This window comes from Chroicocephalus ridibundus, chromosome 7, assembly GCF_963924245.1.
Source record: "Chroicocephalus ridibundus chromosome 7, bChrRid1.1, whole genome shotgun sequence".
In the NCBI taxonomy this organism is placed as follows: domain Eukaryota; kingdom Metazoa; phylum Chordata; class Aves; order Charadriiformes; family Laridae; genus Chroicocephalus; species Chroicocephalus ridibundus.
Genome location: NC_086290.1, coordinates 26,448,096 through 26,468,885, shown reverse-complemented (window position 1 = coordinate 26,468,885; position 20,790 = coordinate 26,448,096). Strand labels below are relative to the sequence as shown.

Below are 20,790 nucleotides of genomic sequence, written 5' to 3'. Positions count from 1 at the left end.
ACCACTGAGATAGTCCGTAAGGACTGCACGTTCTTCATGCGTAGCCCTAAAATACAGGGTAAAAACCTGAGCAAAATGATAGCTCAGGCAGGGCAGAGAGCGTGCTGGGAGGGTCCGGGCAAGTCTGTGCCAATTAAACTGGAAAATATCTCATTCCGCTGAGCTCTAATTTAGAGATACTTTGACGTGACTGCAGGTGGGAGAGATGGGCTAAAGCAAGTATCTGAAGTACATGGATTGCTTATTCTAAGGGGGGGAAAAACAAAATCCTTTCCTAGCTTCAGGCTCAGTTTTGGAGACCTTAAGGACTCTCAAGCGGAGATGTCACTCAGGCCAAAATTCAAGGAACAAGTTCCCAGATTGCTTGATCTTTACATAACCTCGTAATATAACCTAGAAATTAGGGTTTTGTTGGATGCAGCAGGTAGTCCCAGTGAGCAGACGATTGCAACCAGAGCTCAGAAATGAATGCTGCAGTGAGAAGAGGCTGCAGACAGCAAGGCTGGCTGCGTGGTTGTCTCAACTTGTGACCCTGTTGGTGTGATGAGTACTGAGTAACTCCCACCAGCTCGGAGGCAGATAAGCACAGCATCTCGCAGAAAGCCTCGGTACCTCGCAGCATCAGAACTGAAGCTGGTCAGAGTGGTGAAACCGTGGATCAGACACAAAGTTTGCAACAGAGCCCTGAGCTTAAAATGTCAGATCAGTTGTCAGCAAGTTGTAAGGGTGACAGAAAACCCTGGGATGTTCATATTTTTTTATTGTTTTATTTGAGAATTAAAATTTGAGATTAGAAATATGGTGGTACTTTTAATACATACTGACTGCTTCCAAGCACAGCTTGTACTCAGTATGAAAAAAAACCCTCCTTCTTTTCAAAATCTTTCATAGTATTTACATACTCTGATTTTATTTTAGGAGTTGTTAATTGCTATCCAGAAGAGGAAAAAGCTAATGGCGGGAATAAATTGCATGAAAACAGATTTATCAGTGTATAAATTGAGATTAACAAATAGTTCTGATGTAATTTAAAAGGGAACTCATGGATATATATAAAGTAAAATAACATGCATTCCCCTTCCCCCCTGCCCCAGTAGTCTGGCTTCTGATGTGCATGTTTGTCATTTTGCAATTGTGTTTCTATAGTTTTTATTCTAGCTGGCTAAAGAAAATACCTTTTCATATTTTCAGTTTAAGTAAAGAGGGGGAACTTTTAAAAGGTTGTTCTATACCCTGATAGTAAAAAATTATTTTAGAACATAGGTGCAATATTCATCTTAATAAATACGTAAGTGCTTCTGCAGGGTTATTTCTCTGTTAGAACGTTTCCAACACAACATTAAGATTTGTCATTTTTCTTTCAGATACTGATGAATACAGACCACCTGTTTGGAAATCTTACTGTAAGTATCTCAACAGATTATTTTATTTTTTTTTTCCAAGTCAGAGCTCAAAATGTTTCAGTTGGGTGTTTTAAAAGGCTCATTGTTCTTTTCATTAGAATTTGAGTTTAAGAAGCATCAAGGGGTTCATTACTATTTAGAGACAGGTGCAGGTGTTTATCCTCAAGGACAAGCGAATGCAGATTATTTGGAGGAGTAGATTCTCCGCACCTTACTCACATAAGTGGTCCCACTCCAGCTTATATTGGTTTGGCTGCCTAAACCGGGGCTTACATAAACTCCATTTGTGCCTTAAAGCTGGTATCACTTGCAAACTTTTAGGGTTCCTGTGCTCTAGTACTTTGCATCGCTAGAGTTGAGACTTGAGCTGGTTAGAAAAAAATCAAAATAAGTAGTTTTCCCCCAGAATTTGCTGAGGTAGTAAAACGAGACTGTTTGTTTGGCCCGGTGTGACAAATCACAAGCAGGTTTTTTGAAGCCCTGACTAGAAGGGTCTGGTTTCTTACCAATCTGCCTGCTTGGGCTCTGCAGCTCTTCGGCGTGCGTGCCCTAGCTCAGAGGCAGGTGTGCAGGGCAGTATTCCAGGCGCATTGCCCTGAGACTGAGATCAGTGTGCCACTCCCTTGGGAATTTCACAACCTGCTGGTTTTCATTCCTAATTAAAAAAAAAAAAAAACAAAACCAAAAACAACCCAAACCAAAAACCCCACACACAACAAAAAAACCCCAACAAATAAAAAACCTTAATTTTTTTAAATACAAAAAAATTTAATGTAAAGTAATGACCTGTTGTTTGGCAGTGCTGATGGACATTTGGGAAGACTGAAGAGAACACGTGAGACAAATGGCAGCACAGCAAAGCAGCGTAGCTTCCCGCTGTGTCTCACCTCTAAATTCTGGTTCTTTGTAGACAGAAAAGCCAGAGTGCGAGACGTTTTGAGACTTGAGGAAACATAGCAGGAAAGAAGAGTCTTCTGTTAAAAGCAGATTTTGAAAACAGAATGTTTGTGTGTTTAACACAGTTAACAGTTTAGGGATGTCAAACCTACATTTGCATTTTCTTTTGTATCTATTCCCAAGGCTTGGCGTCTTCTGGCTGGCTAAAGGGATTTGCTCACGCAACATTGCACATGATTAAAATGTTGCTCTCTAAAGGTTGGGAAGATTTAGCACCCAAGAAAATGTAGTTATTTCAAAAAGGCCTCCATCCTGCAGTGAGAAATCTTTACAATCGGAGATTTTGGGTTGGTCTTAAAGTTTTGGCGAAAACCAGCGTTAGGAAGAGAATAAGTGTAAGAGGGCAGATTAAAGTATTTTTGTCAGCTAAAGTATTTATCGTAGAATTAAATGAGCACTAGAAAACAGCTTTTCTGCCACCTATACCAGTATTCTGTTAATGGCTCACAGAGGCTGTCCCTGCTATTGCCAACCTGACGCATCACAGTTAGGCCTTAAAACTCATAAATCAGCCTTCATGTTTGTGTCTGGTTTCCAATTTTTGAGTTGTTAAGGTGATCATGATTACACAGTCAAGATCTTCTATGCAATATGAGCATTAGATGACTTCTGTAAATGAGAGCATCTCATAAGAAATTTCAAAGAGCTTAGGCTGTAAGGATGTAGTCAGATATTGTGAAATTTTTAGTAAAAATTATGGCAAAACTGCAAACACCCTAACAGTTTAGGAATGTCAGGGTCTCTTAAAATACAGTTATGTTAATTGAAGAAAACAGAAAGGCAACAAGTCTAAAAAAAAAGTCTGAAGACTTTTAATTTGTCCGTCTTGAGTGTTTTCTTTAGATGAATGACTTGAATGGTTTTTAATAATTGCCAACATATACAATTGCTGTCATGTAATTGAGACGGCTGAGCCCTTGCTCTGCTTGTGAATCTGGTGGCAAGGCCTGTCTGTGCCTTTTGAATCATCATTTATTATACCAGTAGCTTGGCATATGCCAAGTCAGCCACTTAAAATTAAAGAATTTGCACACAGAATGATTTGAGCAAGCTTTTTTCTTGCAGCAGAAGGCTACAGGATAAAACTGAGACGCTTCGCTCCTTGGTATTAAACATCATTAGTCATGACTGCCATACTTCTTGCTGAGATCTGTGTATTTTGCACCGGGTTGCAAGCATTGGCAGTGAATCACAGCTCTGTACCTTCTGTGAACTTGGGGAACACTGCCTCTTTGTTCGGTTTATTCCATGCCATAATCTATAACAGGAGGGCCCAACCTCCGCAATACTGGAGCTTCGTTGGTGGCTTGCCGGGAGCTGAAGGCTTGGGCACGTTCAAATGTGTGCGCACCCACTGTCCTACACTGTCATGGTTCCCTGTAGGGAACCCTTCCCGTGGGTCAAACCACCCGGTCATGGGGTTTGATTCTATTTTTGCCTCATGAGGGATGAAGAGGGATGTCTTGTTTGACTTCCCTGACAATACTTACAGCAAGGAAACTGTTGTTGAGCAGTTTGAATTGCATACATCGATTACAGGAGGAGGAAAAGGCATCCTGTTTTGTAACTTAACTAGTCTACCTGCTGTGCTTCTGACTGGGTGAAGAGGAATTTCCTTCCAGAAAATCTTTTCAGCCTGGCTTGAAGTAAGGTGGGAAACAGTTCTCAGGTTTTAGCCAGTTTCTGCAGAGCATGCTGATTGTGAGTCTCCACTGCTCCTCTGTGAAATTCAGAGAAATATGTATTTACTCTGTGATTTTAAATTTTTTTTTTTTTTTCCTTTGATCTTGACTACAGTTCTCAGAATTAGATATAGACAAGGCCCGGTGCCATCAAACACAACTTTTACAATAAAAGCAAGGGAATCTGTGTGCCGGGCAAATAAATGGTCATGCTGTGCTTGAAATGAAAATTGCTGTTTTATATACTGGTGTGCTGTTTTTCATCGCTTGCAAAAATCATTTTTGTGATACCACTACAGAATGGTAGGAATTGATTTTAGTAACATCAGGAAAAAACATTAGATTTTGTGTTTGGAACAATGGGAGTGATTTTTTCCAATTTGTCTTATGATTGCCATATCATCAGGCATCTTGCCATTTTCTCCATTCCCGTGTAACTTAGCGCATAAATACAGCATTTGTCAGTGGAAAGAACTTGTGATCAAACGAGTCAAATCTCATTGGGTAAATCAATGTATGGTCTTATTACCTGAAGAAGGTGACGGCACATGCTGTTAGACCATGGTGTTAGTACTAATGATTGAAAGATAATTTAATTTTAAAAGATTACAATTCCAAATGTCCATTTTATCATTTCTAGAGTACTATTCAAGTCCTAACTCAGTGTTGACAGCCTTATTGCAAAGGTGGCTTGTGAACCAAACTCTTTTTGGGGTAGAAGTTGAAAGTCATTCCTTTGGTATTATGTCAGAAAGTCTGCACGTTAATACCATTAAATTTACAGCTGCCTTCTAAAATTTATTCTGGCTTGATGAGGCTTATTTAAAAAAAAAAAAAAAAAGGAAAAAAAAGTGGTTGGGTGGGAGAGATATTAGTAAGTGTATGTCATAATTGGGCCTTAACTGTTTTACCCTGCTACTCAGTTCCTGATGTCTTTACATCTGCAAATGCAAAGGCCACTTTTTTCTGTGTTCAGAAAGGTCATCACTGAGCAGTGGCAAAAGCAGAAGGTTTGATTCTGCAAATTTCTGAATGATTCTTGTAAAGTCTTGATGTATTTCAGGTGACTGAGTGTGTGCCCAGTGTGGTAGGATGGGACTCTATCTGCTTACTGAAAAAGTCTGACAGCAGCCTGATTTGACATATAATAAAATTTAATTTGCATTTATCGTTATTCCTTTTTTGATCTGCTTGATGGAAACTTCCCTGGTCTTAACTCAGTGACTCCCTAGTACTCGATCAATTAATTGTAAAGATGATCAATAATCCCAGTTTGGGAGCAACATTCTTTTTTCTGACACTTGTAATTAATTTGTGAGACCTTGATATATGTATCCTCGCATTAAATCTTGCAGAACATTGTCATCTTTTTTTTTTTAAACAGCAAATTTTAATGTTAAAATGCCTAATTTGTACAATGATTCTGTATTAATCAGAATTTAACTTCTGCCTTCTCTCAGTGTATCAGTTGCAACAGGAAGCTCCCCATCCTAGAAGGATAACCTGCACTCGTGAGGTGGGTATTACAAAGTCTTATAGAGTCCAGTAATTCCAAGTCTATCCTTACTGTTGTCCAACCCAAACAATGGTTCCTTGGGAGACTTGGCGCAGTGATTAGAGTAAGTAGCCTTGGGGGCAGTGGTACCTGGAAATCCGTTTGGTCTAAAAATCAAATTAAAAAGCATTTTGAGTATGATGAGAATCATTTACTGGTTTTTGATTCTTAGATAAATGGGAACATTAATTTTCTTCTCCTTTTTGGGTCAGAAATTCACAGAAGCAAAAGCAGAGCTGTATAGGGAAACTGTACACCTGCGCACGCATCGCTGCTAGATGTATGCAGTAGACCAACAGAGGGAAGACAGAAACCTCCCCTCATGCTGTTCTTCGAGTTGCAATACTTAAGACTATTGAATACTAGTAGCTAAGCTATGCAGAGCCCCAGCTTTTAAGGATCCAAACAGTAATAACGGGATCCTGTTGATACACAGTGATGCAGAAGCACCTGCTGTTGGGGTCAGTTGTGGAGGCAGAGCCCGGATTGCCAGCATGCCCTGAGCTGCCGTCCAGCGGAGCAGCACCTCTCCAGAGCTGCGCTGCTGGAGGGTTTAACTGATACCAAACATCCCTGCCAGCAGGATTTTACTCATAACTGCATCTCTCTTGCAGCTTCAGTTAGGAACCTGGGAAACATTAATTTCCATTTCAAAAATGCTAGGCTTGACTTGTTAAGGAGTATTACAAAACACAGCTCTTACTGAATAACCACTGAAAGTTATTACACTGCTGGAATAAAACTTAAGCATTTTTATCATGCGCCAAGAGAAGGAAATTAATCTTTGAAATATGTTAGTCATTTTGACATGGTATTAAATACGGGGGGACATAGCACTGTCAGGAACATTAATAGCTCACAGTCTAGATCACAAGGAGGATTACTTTACAGAACTAAACAGGCGTTTCTCTGTCATCTTTTCAAATGTCCAATTGTGATTCTATGAAGTAGTCTGTCAGTTTTTAAGATAAAAAGTAGAGATTTAACAAAAGTGAAATACTACATTTCATGGAAGCACTCTTATTTTCCTTTGCTAATTTGATATATTTTTATTTTTATAAAAGGTATAGCTATAGCTGATTGCACTTAACCAAGACATAGCTATAGAAAAGAACAATACATGAATTTTACAAGAAGCAGAGTAGCAAAAAGTTTGTTTCTACTGTTAATGAGGGTCCAAGCAGGGGTATTCTTGTTAAGGTTGTTGTGCATATTATCTTACGTACATCAGATAAGGTGGGATGGAGATTTGAAGGGCAAGATCTATAGAACATAAGATCTGAACTGCGAAGAAATGGGAGGTTTTCCAGTTTTTTATTACCATTGCTACAGTATTGGAAAGGTTCTCTTCTATTTTGTGTGTTGAAAGGGTTGATGATAGGGTTTGATAGGGTATGATGATGAAAGGGTATGATAGGTTTTTTCGTTACATTAATATAAAAATAGCTGAAGTCTTGCAGGAGCTTAGTCTTTTGGTACAGGTTTGTGACTGTACAGAGTGCTCGCCTGGATAGGATGAAGTATTTTATTCCCTGTCTCCAATGGCTTGTGTTTATTGTTGTTAAGTGCTGTCGAATAGTTCCTTTTTTCATCTTCATCTCAAAAGTATTTCATATGACATATATAACATATGACATATATAACATATCACAAACTTCCAGTACGTGTTAAAACTTGCCCTGTGCCAGAGGGAACAAAAAAAGGAGAGAGATATTCTGTGTTTTAAAATACTTTCATCCCAGCCCTTGAACTGCAGAGTAAACCATGGCGTGTCTGCAGCATGAACGCTGTTGTAGAAACTGAGAAATAAAATCTGCGGTTTTTAGAAACTAGCGAGAATTGAGCTAAATAAAATAGAGCTATGAAAGAATCAGTCAGTTTGCAGGTATTTAGCTGGAGAACAGAACATATTAAATACACATTTTCTCATTAAAGAGTCCATTTACCAAAAAAAAAGCTCTTTGAAGCTTATTTTTACCTAATAAAGTTAAAATTGAAAGAATACATTATCAGTGCGCATTTTCCTACTTCTGCATTAATTCGTTATAATGCAGAGAAGTGTTTTTCATTACAAGTATTGAACAATTTATGCAGCTGAGCCAGATTTGAAGTGAAAATATATTCAGCGAGCAGTAACTTGTTTAACCTTTCTCTCTGGTCTCAGCCTCTCCCGCTAGCGTTGAGCTTTGTGATCTGCTCTTTCTCAGCTGGGTTTCTATTAGCAGCCATGCGTGAGTCCGTGGAGAGCAGAATCTTTTCCTAAGTGGTTGAATTATTCAGCTGTATAAACAAATTCATAAATATTAGGAAGAGAATTTTGGTCCAGAGAACATCAAAGAGGTCAGTGGGAGGGAACAACATGTAATTTGGTAAGGTATTAGCACGTAAATTGCTCCTCTTGCCTTCCTGTATTCCACCTGTTGACATAAGCAAGAGTGATGATAAGGGCAAAAAGCACTTGTTAAAGAATAATCGGAAATCACACGGTAAAAAAAAAACCCCACCTTTTATTTAAGGTGCAAAGGCACGTGTTGTACAAGTGCTGATACTGAGAGGTATATTCAACAGAATGACCTACTTAATATGAACTGCTTCTCAAATCCAGAGAATCCGAGTTTCTGCTCTGTTACACCAGTTTCGTATTAGAGCAACACACAGATGAGTGGAGTTACACTGAGGTAAAAAGAGCATTGCAATCATTTGGCATTTTTTTATTGTGAAGGTGCAACAGAGCCAAGGTTTTCAACACTGCATGAGGTTCATTTGTAAAGTTGATGATTCCATTACATTTTAAGGATGTTTGACTTCTGCATGCGGCTTACATCCAAATTGTAATGTTGTTTGTGCAATTAATATTGTATTACCTCCCTGGAATTTGTATTTGTTGGGCATATAATCTTTTATATACACACATGTGCACGTGCGCATGCAGGCATATGTAGGACATCCTTGACTGCTATATGAAGGCACTCTACAATAAATTTTAAATAATTATGTACAGGAAAAAAATCAAACAGACAAATGATGGAGATAATTAAAATCACTGGCCTTTTTCCATCCTGTTATGAGGCTTCATCCTAATTCAGTGCCAGTAGTTAAGAAGCCTGTTAAACAGCATCTCTATGTATCCCTGTGAAAATGGCCTCTCTGAGTAGTCACAAAACACAGCGTAGAGTGGGCATATATAACGTATATCCTTGTTAAAGCTGTTCTTAAAGATGGCTTTATCTGTATGATATTCACACAGTATGACTTCCCAGCTTTCGTAGGAACTAAGCTCTTTTCCAAAGGAATGGCTATGGTAAGGCACTTGCCAAGTCTGCCCCTGTTTATCTGTTCATAAACTTGTTTTCATTGGCTTCGCACCTTGGTTTGAAAAAATCAGAAACAAAGCAGTGATGGATACATCACTGACCTTTGTGTTTCTTGCAGGTATCATAGCGAGACTTGAACCTTTCTTGTGTGTGGCCTCTGCATCAGTGCTATACAAATAAGCCCATTGAAAATAAATATCTCACAATTATTTTTTTCTTTTTTTTTCTAAGTCAGAAGCAATTTTTACAACTGTGCCAAACACAGGCTAAACAAACATTAGGAATGTTTGGAACAGCAATAGGAAATTTTTCCCATAAATAAAAATTCCTGAGAAGTCAAAAGACTTAGCATTCAGCTGGTCTTCACTGGATATAGAAAAAATGAAGTAGCTAAGGCTGCCTTTACTCATGCTCAATGATACTTTGATCCAAAAATGCTACCAAATCAGAAAGAAACTCTGCAGAGGATGATTACAATGTGTTTTCAGCTAACAGCTTTAGTTAAAATGACCATTTTCTTGCTACTGCTTTGATTTTATTTAAAAATGTATTTCCTTTCTTAGGTGGGTTTTAGTTCCGGTCCAGGAGGATGTTTTAGTTTTGTCTCCTTAAGGCCGACTGAGTGTGAAAGTTCTGCTAATGAAGCTTCTGAACGGAACTCTTTTGGCTTTTGGTGCTCACGTGCAACTGGAGGATACGTGGGTGCCTGTGTGTGTCTGTAGCCCAGCTGGTTCTGAGGGAATGAGAAGGCCCCTGCTGAGTTCTTGAAGGAGCTGCCTTAGAGTCTAAATGTACACATGCAATCTAGATATCAGAAAACCCTAACATCGTAAATTTAAAAAGTTACCAAAAAAACCCAGAACACCAAAACCCTGGCAGTAGAACTCAGTGAATTAAGGTTCCTTTGTATTTTTGTATTTATGTACAGGAAAAAAATCAAACAGACAAATGATGGAGATAATTAAAATCACTGGCCACTTATACAAGCAAACATTGGTACACATCAACGTTTACACTGAAGTTTTTGTGAGTTGGTGAAAGTGATCAGTAGAGGCTCAATGTTAACAGAAGCGGTTATTTCCCTCTTTAACTCGTCACCCACCGAGAAGAACTGCAAACCCAGCTACAATTGCCTGGCAGTCCAGCGGAGCTTTTCTCTGATGCTTTGCTCCAGTCACCTGCCAGTTCTCTGTTTCGAATGTTTGCACACAGAGTATAATATTATAATTTGTTTTAGGATTTGCAAGTACTCTGAAGATGCCCTGTCACATTACTAATCCATTTCTGAAATGGAATGCTTTTGCCTGTAGAAATTTTCCAGTTCTGTCATATAAATTCACTGTATTCACAGAGATAAATATAAAATCTCAATAGACAGGCAACAAAACCGTATTCACGACAGGATTCTTTTTTTAACAACTGCCTGAGACTAGTGTCTTGTCTGGAGGGTTTTAGTTAGGAATTGTTGCAAGTTCCTATAATACCAGCAATAAAATGTTTTCACTTTTTCTCCATTCATGTTGTTATCTTCCTATTGAAGAAGTAGCATACATTTAAAATATGTAAGACTTTTTTTCTTTTTCGAAATGATGCAGTCATTTCAGGCCCTTTGAAAACAGTTACCACACCGGTCAACTCTTGTTTGCTGTTAGGTAGGAAAAGGAAGTCTTTTAGAACATTATAAATCTTTCCAGTGATGGAACAATTTTTCAAAAGTGATGAACCATCACAATAGCTTTATACTTGCTGGGAATGTGGAAGAGTTATTATTAGGCTGTACACTAGGATGTAATTTTTGTTGGTTTGGACATCTGAAATCTTTATACTCCACTGAGATAACTGGGGAGAAGTGCTAATTTTAATAGGCTTTTTTTCCGAAAAGATGGAAAAAAGAAACTGAAGTGGCAGTTTACTGTGAGTATTTTGTGGTTTATTATAGGTGGATCGTTTCATACTCTTGTACTTCAGGTTGTAGAACTGTTGACTTTTGCTCCCCAAAGAGTTTCCTCCTTTAAATTTAGCGAGGAGGGATGATCCGGTGGTTCAGATTATCGAGCTGATTTCTGGGAGCTCTGCAGTTCCTCACTTGTCTGTAAACTTCCTGGACAATCGCAGATGAGTTACTTCACCCGAGATACTTAGCAGGCAGATTGTGTTCTCACACCCTTGCATGTTGTGTGCATTTACACTGCATGGTCTCTGGAGCTCGGATGGGCTGGTGTCACGCAGCATATCTGGTGTTGGGGTCTTTTTGGTGATACCACAGATCACACAGTTTAGTCAAGTCCAGAAGCGCAAGATTTAGGCGCTTGACCATTTAATCTACCACTTGCCCTCGCTCGGAGCGGGTACGGCAGTGGTTTAATTTCTCACAGCACTGGCACAAACAGCTCTGTGATGGAAGGTAACTTGTAAATTTAAGAGTTTTATAGATGTTCCACTGTATTAGTGCATGTAACAATACAGTACGCTTACACCCATTAAATGAATCTTTTGTTTCCCCTTTTTGGCAGTTCGTACAAGCAATATTTAATGCTAACAGTTTGTATTAGCAGAGCCCTGAGGATGACGTGATCCACGCAGCTCATTCTTTCTCACTCCATTTTAAGCTGTTCAGAAGTGCAATGTTTCCTGAAGGTCTGCTTTTGGTTTCCCTATATTCCATCCACAGGGGAAATCCTGGGATAGTAGATTATTGTTGTCTGTACTTTTACATTATATCTCTTTCTATTTTCAATACTACATTATGAACAGTATGCTTACTGTATGGGTTCCCTTGTTAAGAAACATTACAATTTCTGTTGTTTCTTCTAGGTAGAGAACAGACCCAAATATTATGGAAGAGAGTAAGTAACATACATCTCTGAAAGCGGTTTATCCAGACACGTTGGTTGATAATAGTTACAGAAAAGGTTGCAAGTGCTTGCTCTGGGCCTTTGTTCCTTTCTGTGTGGCTTGCTCACCATCAGATTATTATCACAGCGTCATCGCTTTCATCTGCCTAAAGTTACAGCTGTGTTTTCTGGTGGATATGGATATCACTGAGCACTTTCAAGGGGTTGTCTCTTTCTACCCCCACCTTCAGTTGGCTTTTACAAAAGATGTTTGTGTGCAGGAAAAAAAAAGATATCACAAATGCAATATAAGTGTACAGTATATATGTGCCTTCTATTTCAGACCACTAAGGCAAAGATGGTTAGGTTTAGTGTGGGGAAACAAAGCAGATCTTACTTGTGTTTCTTTTGGAAAAAGATATGTAGTAGTGCTAGGTTATTACACCAGTAACTACTGAGATTATATGCAGTCCCCAAGATTGTAGCTAATAGCCATAATATCCCTGAATGCTGCAAAACGTTGGATCGCATGCCACTGGCACAAAAGATGTGAAGCCATCAGGAGAAAATGGATTTATTTCTACATATTAAATTGATTGATGCAGATTTAAAAAGCAATAAACTTGTTTCATAGATTTTGTTTCATAGAAGCTTTTCTAAACCATTTAAAGTGACTTCGAATGTGGGCAGAAAGGGAGATGAATTTAAGCTGTAGGTTCCTGCAAATCTGTGATTTTTATATTTGTTTCTTTTTTAATTACTGTGGTTGGTAGTTTTTAAAAGAAGAGGAAAAGGTGATTTAAAAGTGAAAAGACCCGTGTTTCAAGAAGTCTTTGTTCCTTAGATTCCATGGGATGATCTCAAGGGAGGAAGCTGACCAATTATTAAGTGTTGCAGAGGGAAGCTATCTCATTCGTGAAAGCCAACGGCAACCTGGAACCTACACTTTGGCATTAAGGTTGGTAATTAATATTTCATTTTAAAATTTATAAAATATTCAAAAGATTGTACTGTGTTGTTGACCTTAGTGCTTAAACTTCCTTGTGATGGTTTTAATTTTTTAAAAAATTATGGCCTGCATTTAATGAACTGGTACTTTTTTACTGTAGTTACAGATTTGGTATCTTTAACCTTCCCTAACCCCTTCTGAAGTGCTAACATTCCTTATTCTTTGCACCACCAGGATAACAGCAATTGTATTTTTGCTGGTGGTGCTTCGTTTTGCTGTTCTCCCACTATGTTCCAGACATGACCCCATGTAGACACTGGGAGAGCAGGCAGTCAAGAAATAAAAGGCATCTTACTAGTTCACGTGACTACTGTGTGGGTTACTTACTAGCTAGCTAGCTGTTGCTGAAGAGCAATTAATTCTCTCTAGTCCCTCTGTGGAATGGCCAGTAAATCACGAGGTTTTTTTATCTGAACACCTGTTAGCTAACAATGTTTGCAGATCTGTTTCCTCACCTTGCAGAAGTCGTAGCAAGTGGATCAGATATAAATAAAAAACTGAAATAAAAATAACTATTTAAACTATATATAACTAATAAAAAGTTTTAAATAGTTCAATTGCTCTTAAGGTAATGGAGGTTATTTTGGCCTGGGCTGTACACCTAAGTACTGAGATGGGAGATGGTGATTATTAGCACTGTTTTAAATCTAAGTGGAATAGAAAAACATTGAAGGAGAAGATGCTGTTACTGAAAGTTTTATATGGGTAAAACAAGATTACGATTATATATAATTATTTATACGATTATATATAATTATTTATACGATTATATATACGATTATGAAATAATAGGTTGTGATGAATTAGTTTTCTTTCTCGGGGGTGGGGGGGAAGGTATATTTTACTGAGATACTTGTTTCTCTAGTAATAGGATTCCAAATAGAAACGTTATTGACATTTACACTGGTTTGCATTAAGAGAGTAAATAAATTGGTGTTGCTTATTAGGGTCTAATATTCCATTTCATCTACTTCTGCTCTTGCAATAGTCATTTAAAGCTAAAAAGAAAACAGTTGTTGTAACACCTACTCAGAACTCCTGCCCCTTGCTTTGGATGGTGCAGAAGGCACAGGGCTGTGAACAATGAAGCTGCTGAACATCTTGCAGGATTTGTTGATACAGTGTGTTTGACAAATGCTCCTCCAGTCCAGCAAGTCAAAAAATGGGTCTTTTCTAGGTTTAATGGTTTCTCTTTCAAACTGGAAAACCTCTCTGAAAGCAATAAAATCTATTTTTATACCCGATAAAAAAGAGAATGGATAGCTGTTGGTGATCAATTTGGGAGTCAGTCTCAAATGACAGCAAAGCTGTTATCATTGATTTATTTTGAGGAAATTCAGCATTAGCAAAACACCTCAGAATCTGAAACTGCAGCATGTTGCAGCCATTTCGTTATGTTTAAGCGCTTGTGTGGCTGACTTGTGTATTAAGGGCAGTGATCTCCCTGGCTGCTTTCCATCCCACAGCAAGTGATGCTGTGTTGTCTTGCTGTTGGCCTTTGAAGTATACGAATGAGGGTCTTTGCTCTCATACCTTAGATGAAAGTTCTCCGTGAACTGAGCGCTGTGTCTTCCACACATGGGAATTTTACCACTAGGATTTCTTTTTCTCTCTACTAGAAGTATAACAGGAATCTGCATTTCCATTGACTGGAGGCAGAGTTTTGCTCAGTTTCCATTTTTCCTCTCCTTGCAATTATATATGCAGAATGTACCCATTAGCCAATATTCCCACTGAGCGTGTTGCTGACGTTGTAGCGTCTTTTAAAGACCAGGCAATTTCTGTGGTTGGTCTGCTCATCATGACTCTGAGAAATTTGCTGTGATTGCCATGATGAGTTCATGTAATTTTACTGTAGTTTACAGCATTTTTGAGACCAGCATTTCTGTTTGTGTCACTACACTGCCCGACAGCAAAGGCAACTCTGTCTGTACCTTAGTTAATGCCAGTAGGCATTTCAGAATGTCATCTCCATGGCCAGAAATGGAGCTTGTCAGTAGGGTGGTATGTATGGGCAAAACCTTTCCAAGTTTGATGGAGGACTTTTGATTGACTTCAGGGTCTCCAGTTTCACCCTTACTTTGCTAGCTGTGTGAATCAATGTGATCTTTTCATAGTGGGCTTAAATGCCACTCCGTCATTCAAGCAGTCATGTTACTTTTAAGATCGCTTCTGTATGATTTTTGCCTTTCCTTATTTGCCTTTGTTTTACCCCTTATAAGCTGTGGGAGGAACACCAAACAGGTTTCACAGCATTTTACAAAGTTAACCCAGCAATGCTGAAGAGGTGCTCTAATCCTGCAATAAATAGAATAGTGACTATACGTAAAATGGAATATTCATGTTTTCTGATTGTTTTTCAGGGATGCTTTGGAAAATGAATGGAAAATATTGAGTAAAATTTAGATGCTTGATGGTACCCATTGTCTCTTGACTTAAATACTTGGTTCCCTCTGTATTTCTGTGTATCTACTTAACCTGTCTCTCACTGTGTATACTTGTTGCCTGACTTGTCTGTCTTTGACAGTCTGTCAGTTGTGATTAGGACAACTTGGAAACAACCTATGAAGTGTGATTGCATCATAAAATCCCAATTCATTGAGACCTAAGTGTCTTGTGGAAACATTGGGTAGGATCAGCTGCTGTTGAGAGTGAGACAGGGCTGTTTCCTGGCTTGTAGTTGCCGGTTTTTCTGCTGGCGGGCAGGCAGTTCAGTAACACAGGCGGCTCAGCGCACCCAGCTCTGGCAGATGTCTTCTTCCTGCGTTTGTGTCACTGTGCCTGGGAACCCTGAAAAACCCCGCGCACCCAGTCATGAAGAGCAGTTTAGTGAAACAGGATCCTAACCCCTTCTGTGGCAAGGTACGATGTCTCTGTAATGAAATCTTTCCAGTCTTATTTCTGCAATGGAAAAAACAAGATTTTTGTGCTTTGTCCTGAGGAACCAAACCAGCCGGCTCAAATCATCAAGGAATAATTTGAATGCCACCTTTGATTCCACCAGCTATTGCGGCTGATGTCTAAAATCTCCATGGTATGTTCATACCAGCCATTAGTGAAGTTGTTTTGAACTTAGTTCCAATTGTAGTTCTGTTTTTTCTAATATTTTGGTTTAGTGTTACTAAATTAAGTAAAGGCTCTGCATCCTCGTAATTCAAAAAGGAAGATATCCTGCCATTTGTTGTTTGGTTTATTTATTTTATATTACAGTTTATTTAATCAACTTCAACATCTGTTATTTGCTGTGTAGGTAAAGTTTTAGGCATAGTTAAATTGGGAGTTAGAAAAAACGCTAAAAAAACTTTTGGCTACAAAGCAAGCTAGGTATTAGAGGGATAAAGGTAGAACTCAGAATCCTTACTATGACTGCCCAAACGTTGTATTTGTGAATCATCCTCTATGCTGCAAATCTCATTGAGATTAATGAACCTGAGCTCAACTTTGTAAAGTGAGTATTTATCTTCTTCTGGTATTATTAAAAGAAGATCACCTCACAGAGGGCTATGTTATAGGAACTTTGTAAAGTGAGTATTTGTCTTCTTCTGGAATTATTAAAGAAGATCACCTCACAGAGGGCTATATTATAAGGGAAAAAAAAACGGCGTTCTGTCTCTGTCCTCATTGCTCATTCCGATCTAGACTGTACGTATAATGGGCATCTTCCAGAAATGCTCGGGTTGTCTTTGCTCTGCACTGAAGATTTCCATTTGTTAAAAAAAACTTGGTCTTTCCAGAAGATAAAGAATAAACTAGTAATACCACGAATCATAACTCCTTTGTAGGCAGACAGAATCTACAGTTATAAAAACATATTTTTGTGAAATCTGGAACAGATTGGACAATCACACCAAGCAACAGCCCTCAGCAACAGCCAAAATGTACAGAATGCAAATGCTGTTGGTGCATGAAGGTTCTGTTATGGACCATTCTACTCCTAACACAGCTCTTCTGCATCTCACTTCTTTTTAAGTTACTCTAAGGGATGCCCTAAATCATCATAAAATGGGCAGATCTGGGTAATTGTTTGCAAAGAGCTTCTCCCTGGTTATCTGTCTCTGTTAATGTATTAGCACGTTCTCCGACTATGAATGCACTGGGTCAAATAAAAGGACCAGTTCGTAGTCCATTCTGGTATCCACTCTTTAGTAGCCATTAATAGCAGAAATTGAAAGAAAAGCGTAAGAGCAAGATGAACATGTAGTAGTTGTTCCATGGTGTGTTCTCCCAGCCTCTGCAAATTTGCTGTTCAGGGACTTCTGAGCAGGATTGTTATCTTTGCTGCTTTTTCAGGCTTTTGATGGAGAGATTTTTGATGTTTGTCTAGTGGCTTTCTGAGCATATTTTTGAACCCTCGTAGACTTTACTGTCTCCAATTGTAGCATGAGTTCCATGCCCTAACTAGGTTTTATGGGAAGCAGCATCCCTTTTTTGAAGATGCCAATTTTATTGGGTGCTCCCTAGATTTTGTATTATAAAAAACAACAAACAGTTGATCTCCACTTAACCTTTTCCATGCCACTCATGTCACCCTTGCTGTTCTCCTTACATGTTGACGTGTCCTAGGCTATGCATTCAGGTTTTGTAGTGAAGCTGTTCCATACCTTTCATTGTCTCTATCATCTTTCTCTGTGCCTTTCTCTTTCTCTGTGACAGTCTTTTGGAGACGAGGGGACGAGGACTGCACATCCTGTTCACGATGAAGTGGGCCATGGAGTTTTCTTTCTTTGTTCTGTAAACCCTTCTAAATGAATTTTTGACCACTGTGGAGCATTAGGCTCCGATGCTTTTATAGAGCTAGCTTTAGTAGGTCTAAAGATCTTGTTCGTGAGCTGTGATAGCTACAGACGTAGCCTGGCACCTATTTAATGATCAAATATAGGACAGGGCAAATAGTATCTTTTGCAGGCTTAACCGAGGCAGTCAAATATTCTTAGTGCAATACTGTGGAATAGTTAACTGGGTTCAAAGTGAAGATTTTGAATATTTCTTCTTCTTTAATAAGGTAGAAAAAGTGATTCTTACCCAAAAAAACTTTTCAGTTATTAAGGTTGCCGGTGAGTTACAGTAAAATCTGCTTTCCACTTATATAAGAAGCTGTATTTTGATCATCTTCTGATGAGCTATTTTTGCCTACTTTCACCCATTATTGTGCAATTAATTTGCATCATGACTTTTTAAGACCAACTACCTTTTAAATCTAAATTTGCAACAAGAGCGGTTTTGTTTTCAGGAAACAAATTTCTCAGAATTTGTAACAGAGGTGGAAGTATGTTTTTAGGGAAAAAGAAAATGATAATTTAAATGGTTTATTAAGTGTGTGAGTTTGGCTAAATATTCAGAGCCGTCCTTCAAATAAAATTGCTGTTCAGAGCCTAAGAAGGCCTGGGAAATTGTATCAGTTCAGACATTGGATAAAAGAGAATGAAGCACGAACACAAATGAGAGCCGCAAATCAGCACCCTACTACTATATTTAATGCCTGTACTTAATCATGGATGTGGTTTCTCAAAGCTTATTTAAAAAAAAAAGAACAGTAATATTCACCAATGTTTACTAATTAATTAATCAGAGGATGCCACTGAGATTTTTTTGCAACCCTAAGGAATGAAAAAAATTACAAGAGAAAATTATTGTAGGTATGTATGTATGTCCATACATATCAGCCAGTCTCTGTGACAATAAAAATACATAAAATACATTGTAATGTTAATTAGATGTTCCAAACAGATGACAAGAACTGAAAATTCCTAATTAATTCCTGGAGGTATTAGATCTGCTTTATAAATTTGGCGAAAGACTAGTACAGGCCTTAATTCTAGGACCTACAGCAAATGACAGTAACAATAAGACATGGTTCGCAATGTAGCCTTTTGTGGTTGAGAGCTTGTTTAATAATTAGGATGAGGATAAAGAGGAAATGGGTAGAGATTGTACTAGTGGTAGGCGTTGAAGTGTGATGGTACTGCATGTTCTTTTGAGCAGATATCTGCTTTAGCACGTTTAGTTGGTTACCATGGTTTCCCTTCCTGCAAATTCTATTGTTGTGATACTGAGAATGAATTGAAATAAGGCTCTGCAGCATGATTAAAAAAAAAAAAAAAGTAATAATGTTAGCCGTGACTATGAGTCATGTTTTCTTTATGTTTGGGGGTTAGGGCACATTCAAGATTATATGGCATTGGGAGAGAATTCTTGAGTCAAAATAAATGTCAAATATTAGTAATCCTTCATGTTTTTGACCAACTGCATGTATTGTGCAAGGAATTGATACATATGTTCCCTCTCCCTAAATTATGAAATTGCGTTAAGAAACTAGCCACTGATATTTTAAAAGGAGACATAATTGGCAGGCTATTAAAACATAATGCTGCAAATGAACCTTTTTAATTTCAGAGGCCAATTGCTTTGGTAGCCGAATGATGTTCATTTTCAGTGGGTTCTTTTGGGACACGTGTAGTGCTCTTCCAGAACATGCGTTGATTGCCCTGGGATTACTTACACGTGTCAAATTCAACATTTGCAAAAGGCTTCTCGAATTCGGAGGTTAAAACTGTGCATCTGCATTCTGCTGGAAAGCCTAGTTGGACAGGCTGGGACATGGGAGAGGAACTGGGGAAAGAAGAATTGCTTGAAACAACTTTCTATGTGGTAATAGCTGAATTATGGGTGTTTTTTTAATTATGACTGTAGTAAAATTTGGTCATACTTTATCCTGAATCTGCAGCTGATCTGTAAGCAGTCAGAGGGAGCCCAGCAAAACAGGAGCTGACTGCATTTCTTCACTTCACCTTGGTAACGGTATCGTGACATCATGTTAGTTGGTAGGCAAAAATTATAAAGACCATTTTAAAGACTAAACGTTGCATATCTCTCCACCTGTGTGGTTTTTACCTGATTTACAACTCTATGCCAGGCACTCATTGGCAGTAGCAAGGGCTGAGTTCAGTTCTGAGAAGCCTTTCTAAAATATTTACACAATATTCCTTGGTCACCAGCTGAGAAACCTGGGAAACTCCATATATGCCTGTGTGTACAGACACGCGCACACGCACCACCTTTAAAGCTTAGCTGGGTTAAATACAATTGCTCCAAAATGTGGTCAAACATACCTGTGGGATAAATATGTTTCAGCCTGACCCATTTTGATCAGTTTTCTTTATTCTGCATGAAATGGCAAAAGAGTTCTCCTTCCTCTGTGGCCAGCCAAGGAGGCACTTGGGGACGGACTCTTCCTTCTCCCACAGGCTCAGCCTGTCACACTTCCATAGGCGCAGAATTCAGGCGAGTTTCAAAAATTGGCCACTCAGGTATCTGCGGCTTATTTTAGATGAAAGAAACAGTTCATGCTTAAAGCTATTTTAATAAGCTAACACAACAGGTATGCCAGCTAATATGCTGGGCCTTTTTTTTTTTTCTCCTTGTGAAGAGCCAAATATTTCTTTTATGAAGGCTTACATTCTGCTGAAACTAAAGCTGTCATCTTGTTGGCTGGGTACATCACACGAGCTAGTGCTAGCCCCAGGGGAAAGTGTGCTGATAAATTTTGGAGCTCGCTTTTCAGCTCCAAAGTAAAACAATTGGACCTCTATTTAAATGATCTTCCACGTAAAAGAAGTTTCTTTTCCTACATAAAATTTCATACTAAATAATACACTCTGTTACTTTGTCAATAACGTGGAAGGTTCAGCTACCAGTAAACGGTATAGGTGTCCTGCATGTCATCTGCCTTACGTAAGTGCACCTGGGCAGTGCTGAGATGGCTTCGCTTAAGTATTTAGAATAATAATAAATAGCTACTAACCTTAATGAGTAATTAACTGGCTACCTAGGTCCTCCCACAGACTAGAATGCTTTTTTCCTTATGGTTCACGTCTTCTCGCTGTGTTCCTGTTCTCCTTCCCTCCTCTTCCCATCTGTTGTTGTTGTCAGCTCTGTTTTCTTTTGGCTGGGGTGTCTAATTTATCTTTGGCAATTCAGTTTGCTGCAGTCTTTCTCCTGCTCGTGTAAGTTCAACACTTCTCAGAGGAATATTCTCT

General features: G+C 38.6%; 1 protein-coding gene and 1 long non-coding RNA gene across 4 annotated transcripts in view; one reads left to right on the top strand and one right to left on the bottom strand.

Annotated features, from left to right (window-relative positions):
- Positions 1–20,790, top strand: part of CHN1 (chimerin 1) — a 106,520-nt gene that overhangs the window by 21,990 nt on the left and 63,740 nt on the right. For 2 of the 3 annotated variants that reach the window (XM_063340472.1, XM_063340470.1), the window contains 4 exons: positions 1,365–1,403; positions 5,503–5,558; positions 11,726–11,757; positions 12,590–12,703. In XM_063340472.1, the coding sequence (XP_063196542.1) occupies positions 1,365–1,403; positions 5,503–5,558; positions 11,726–11,757; positions 12,590–12,703 (241 nt within the window). Of the gene's footprint in view, positions 1–783; positions 851–1,364; positions 1,404–5,502; positions 5,559–11,725; positions 11,758–12,589; positions 12,704–20,790 lie in introns of those variants that run through there. The other variant, XM_063340471.1, reaches the window with a different exon arrangement.
- LOC134518150 (uncharacterized) overlaps positions 1–20,790 on the bottom strand; it is a 40,231-nt gene that overhangs the window by 11,460 nt on the left and 7,981 nt on the right. The gene's annotated exons all lie outside the window — the stretch shown is intronic.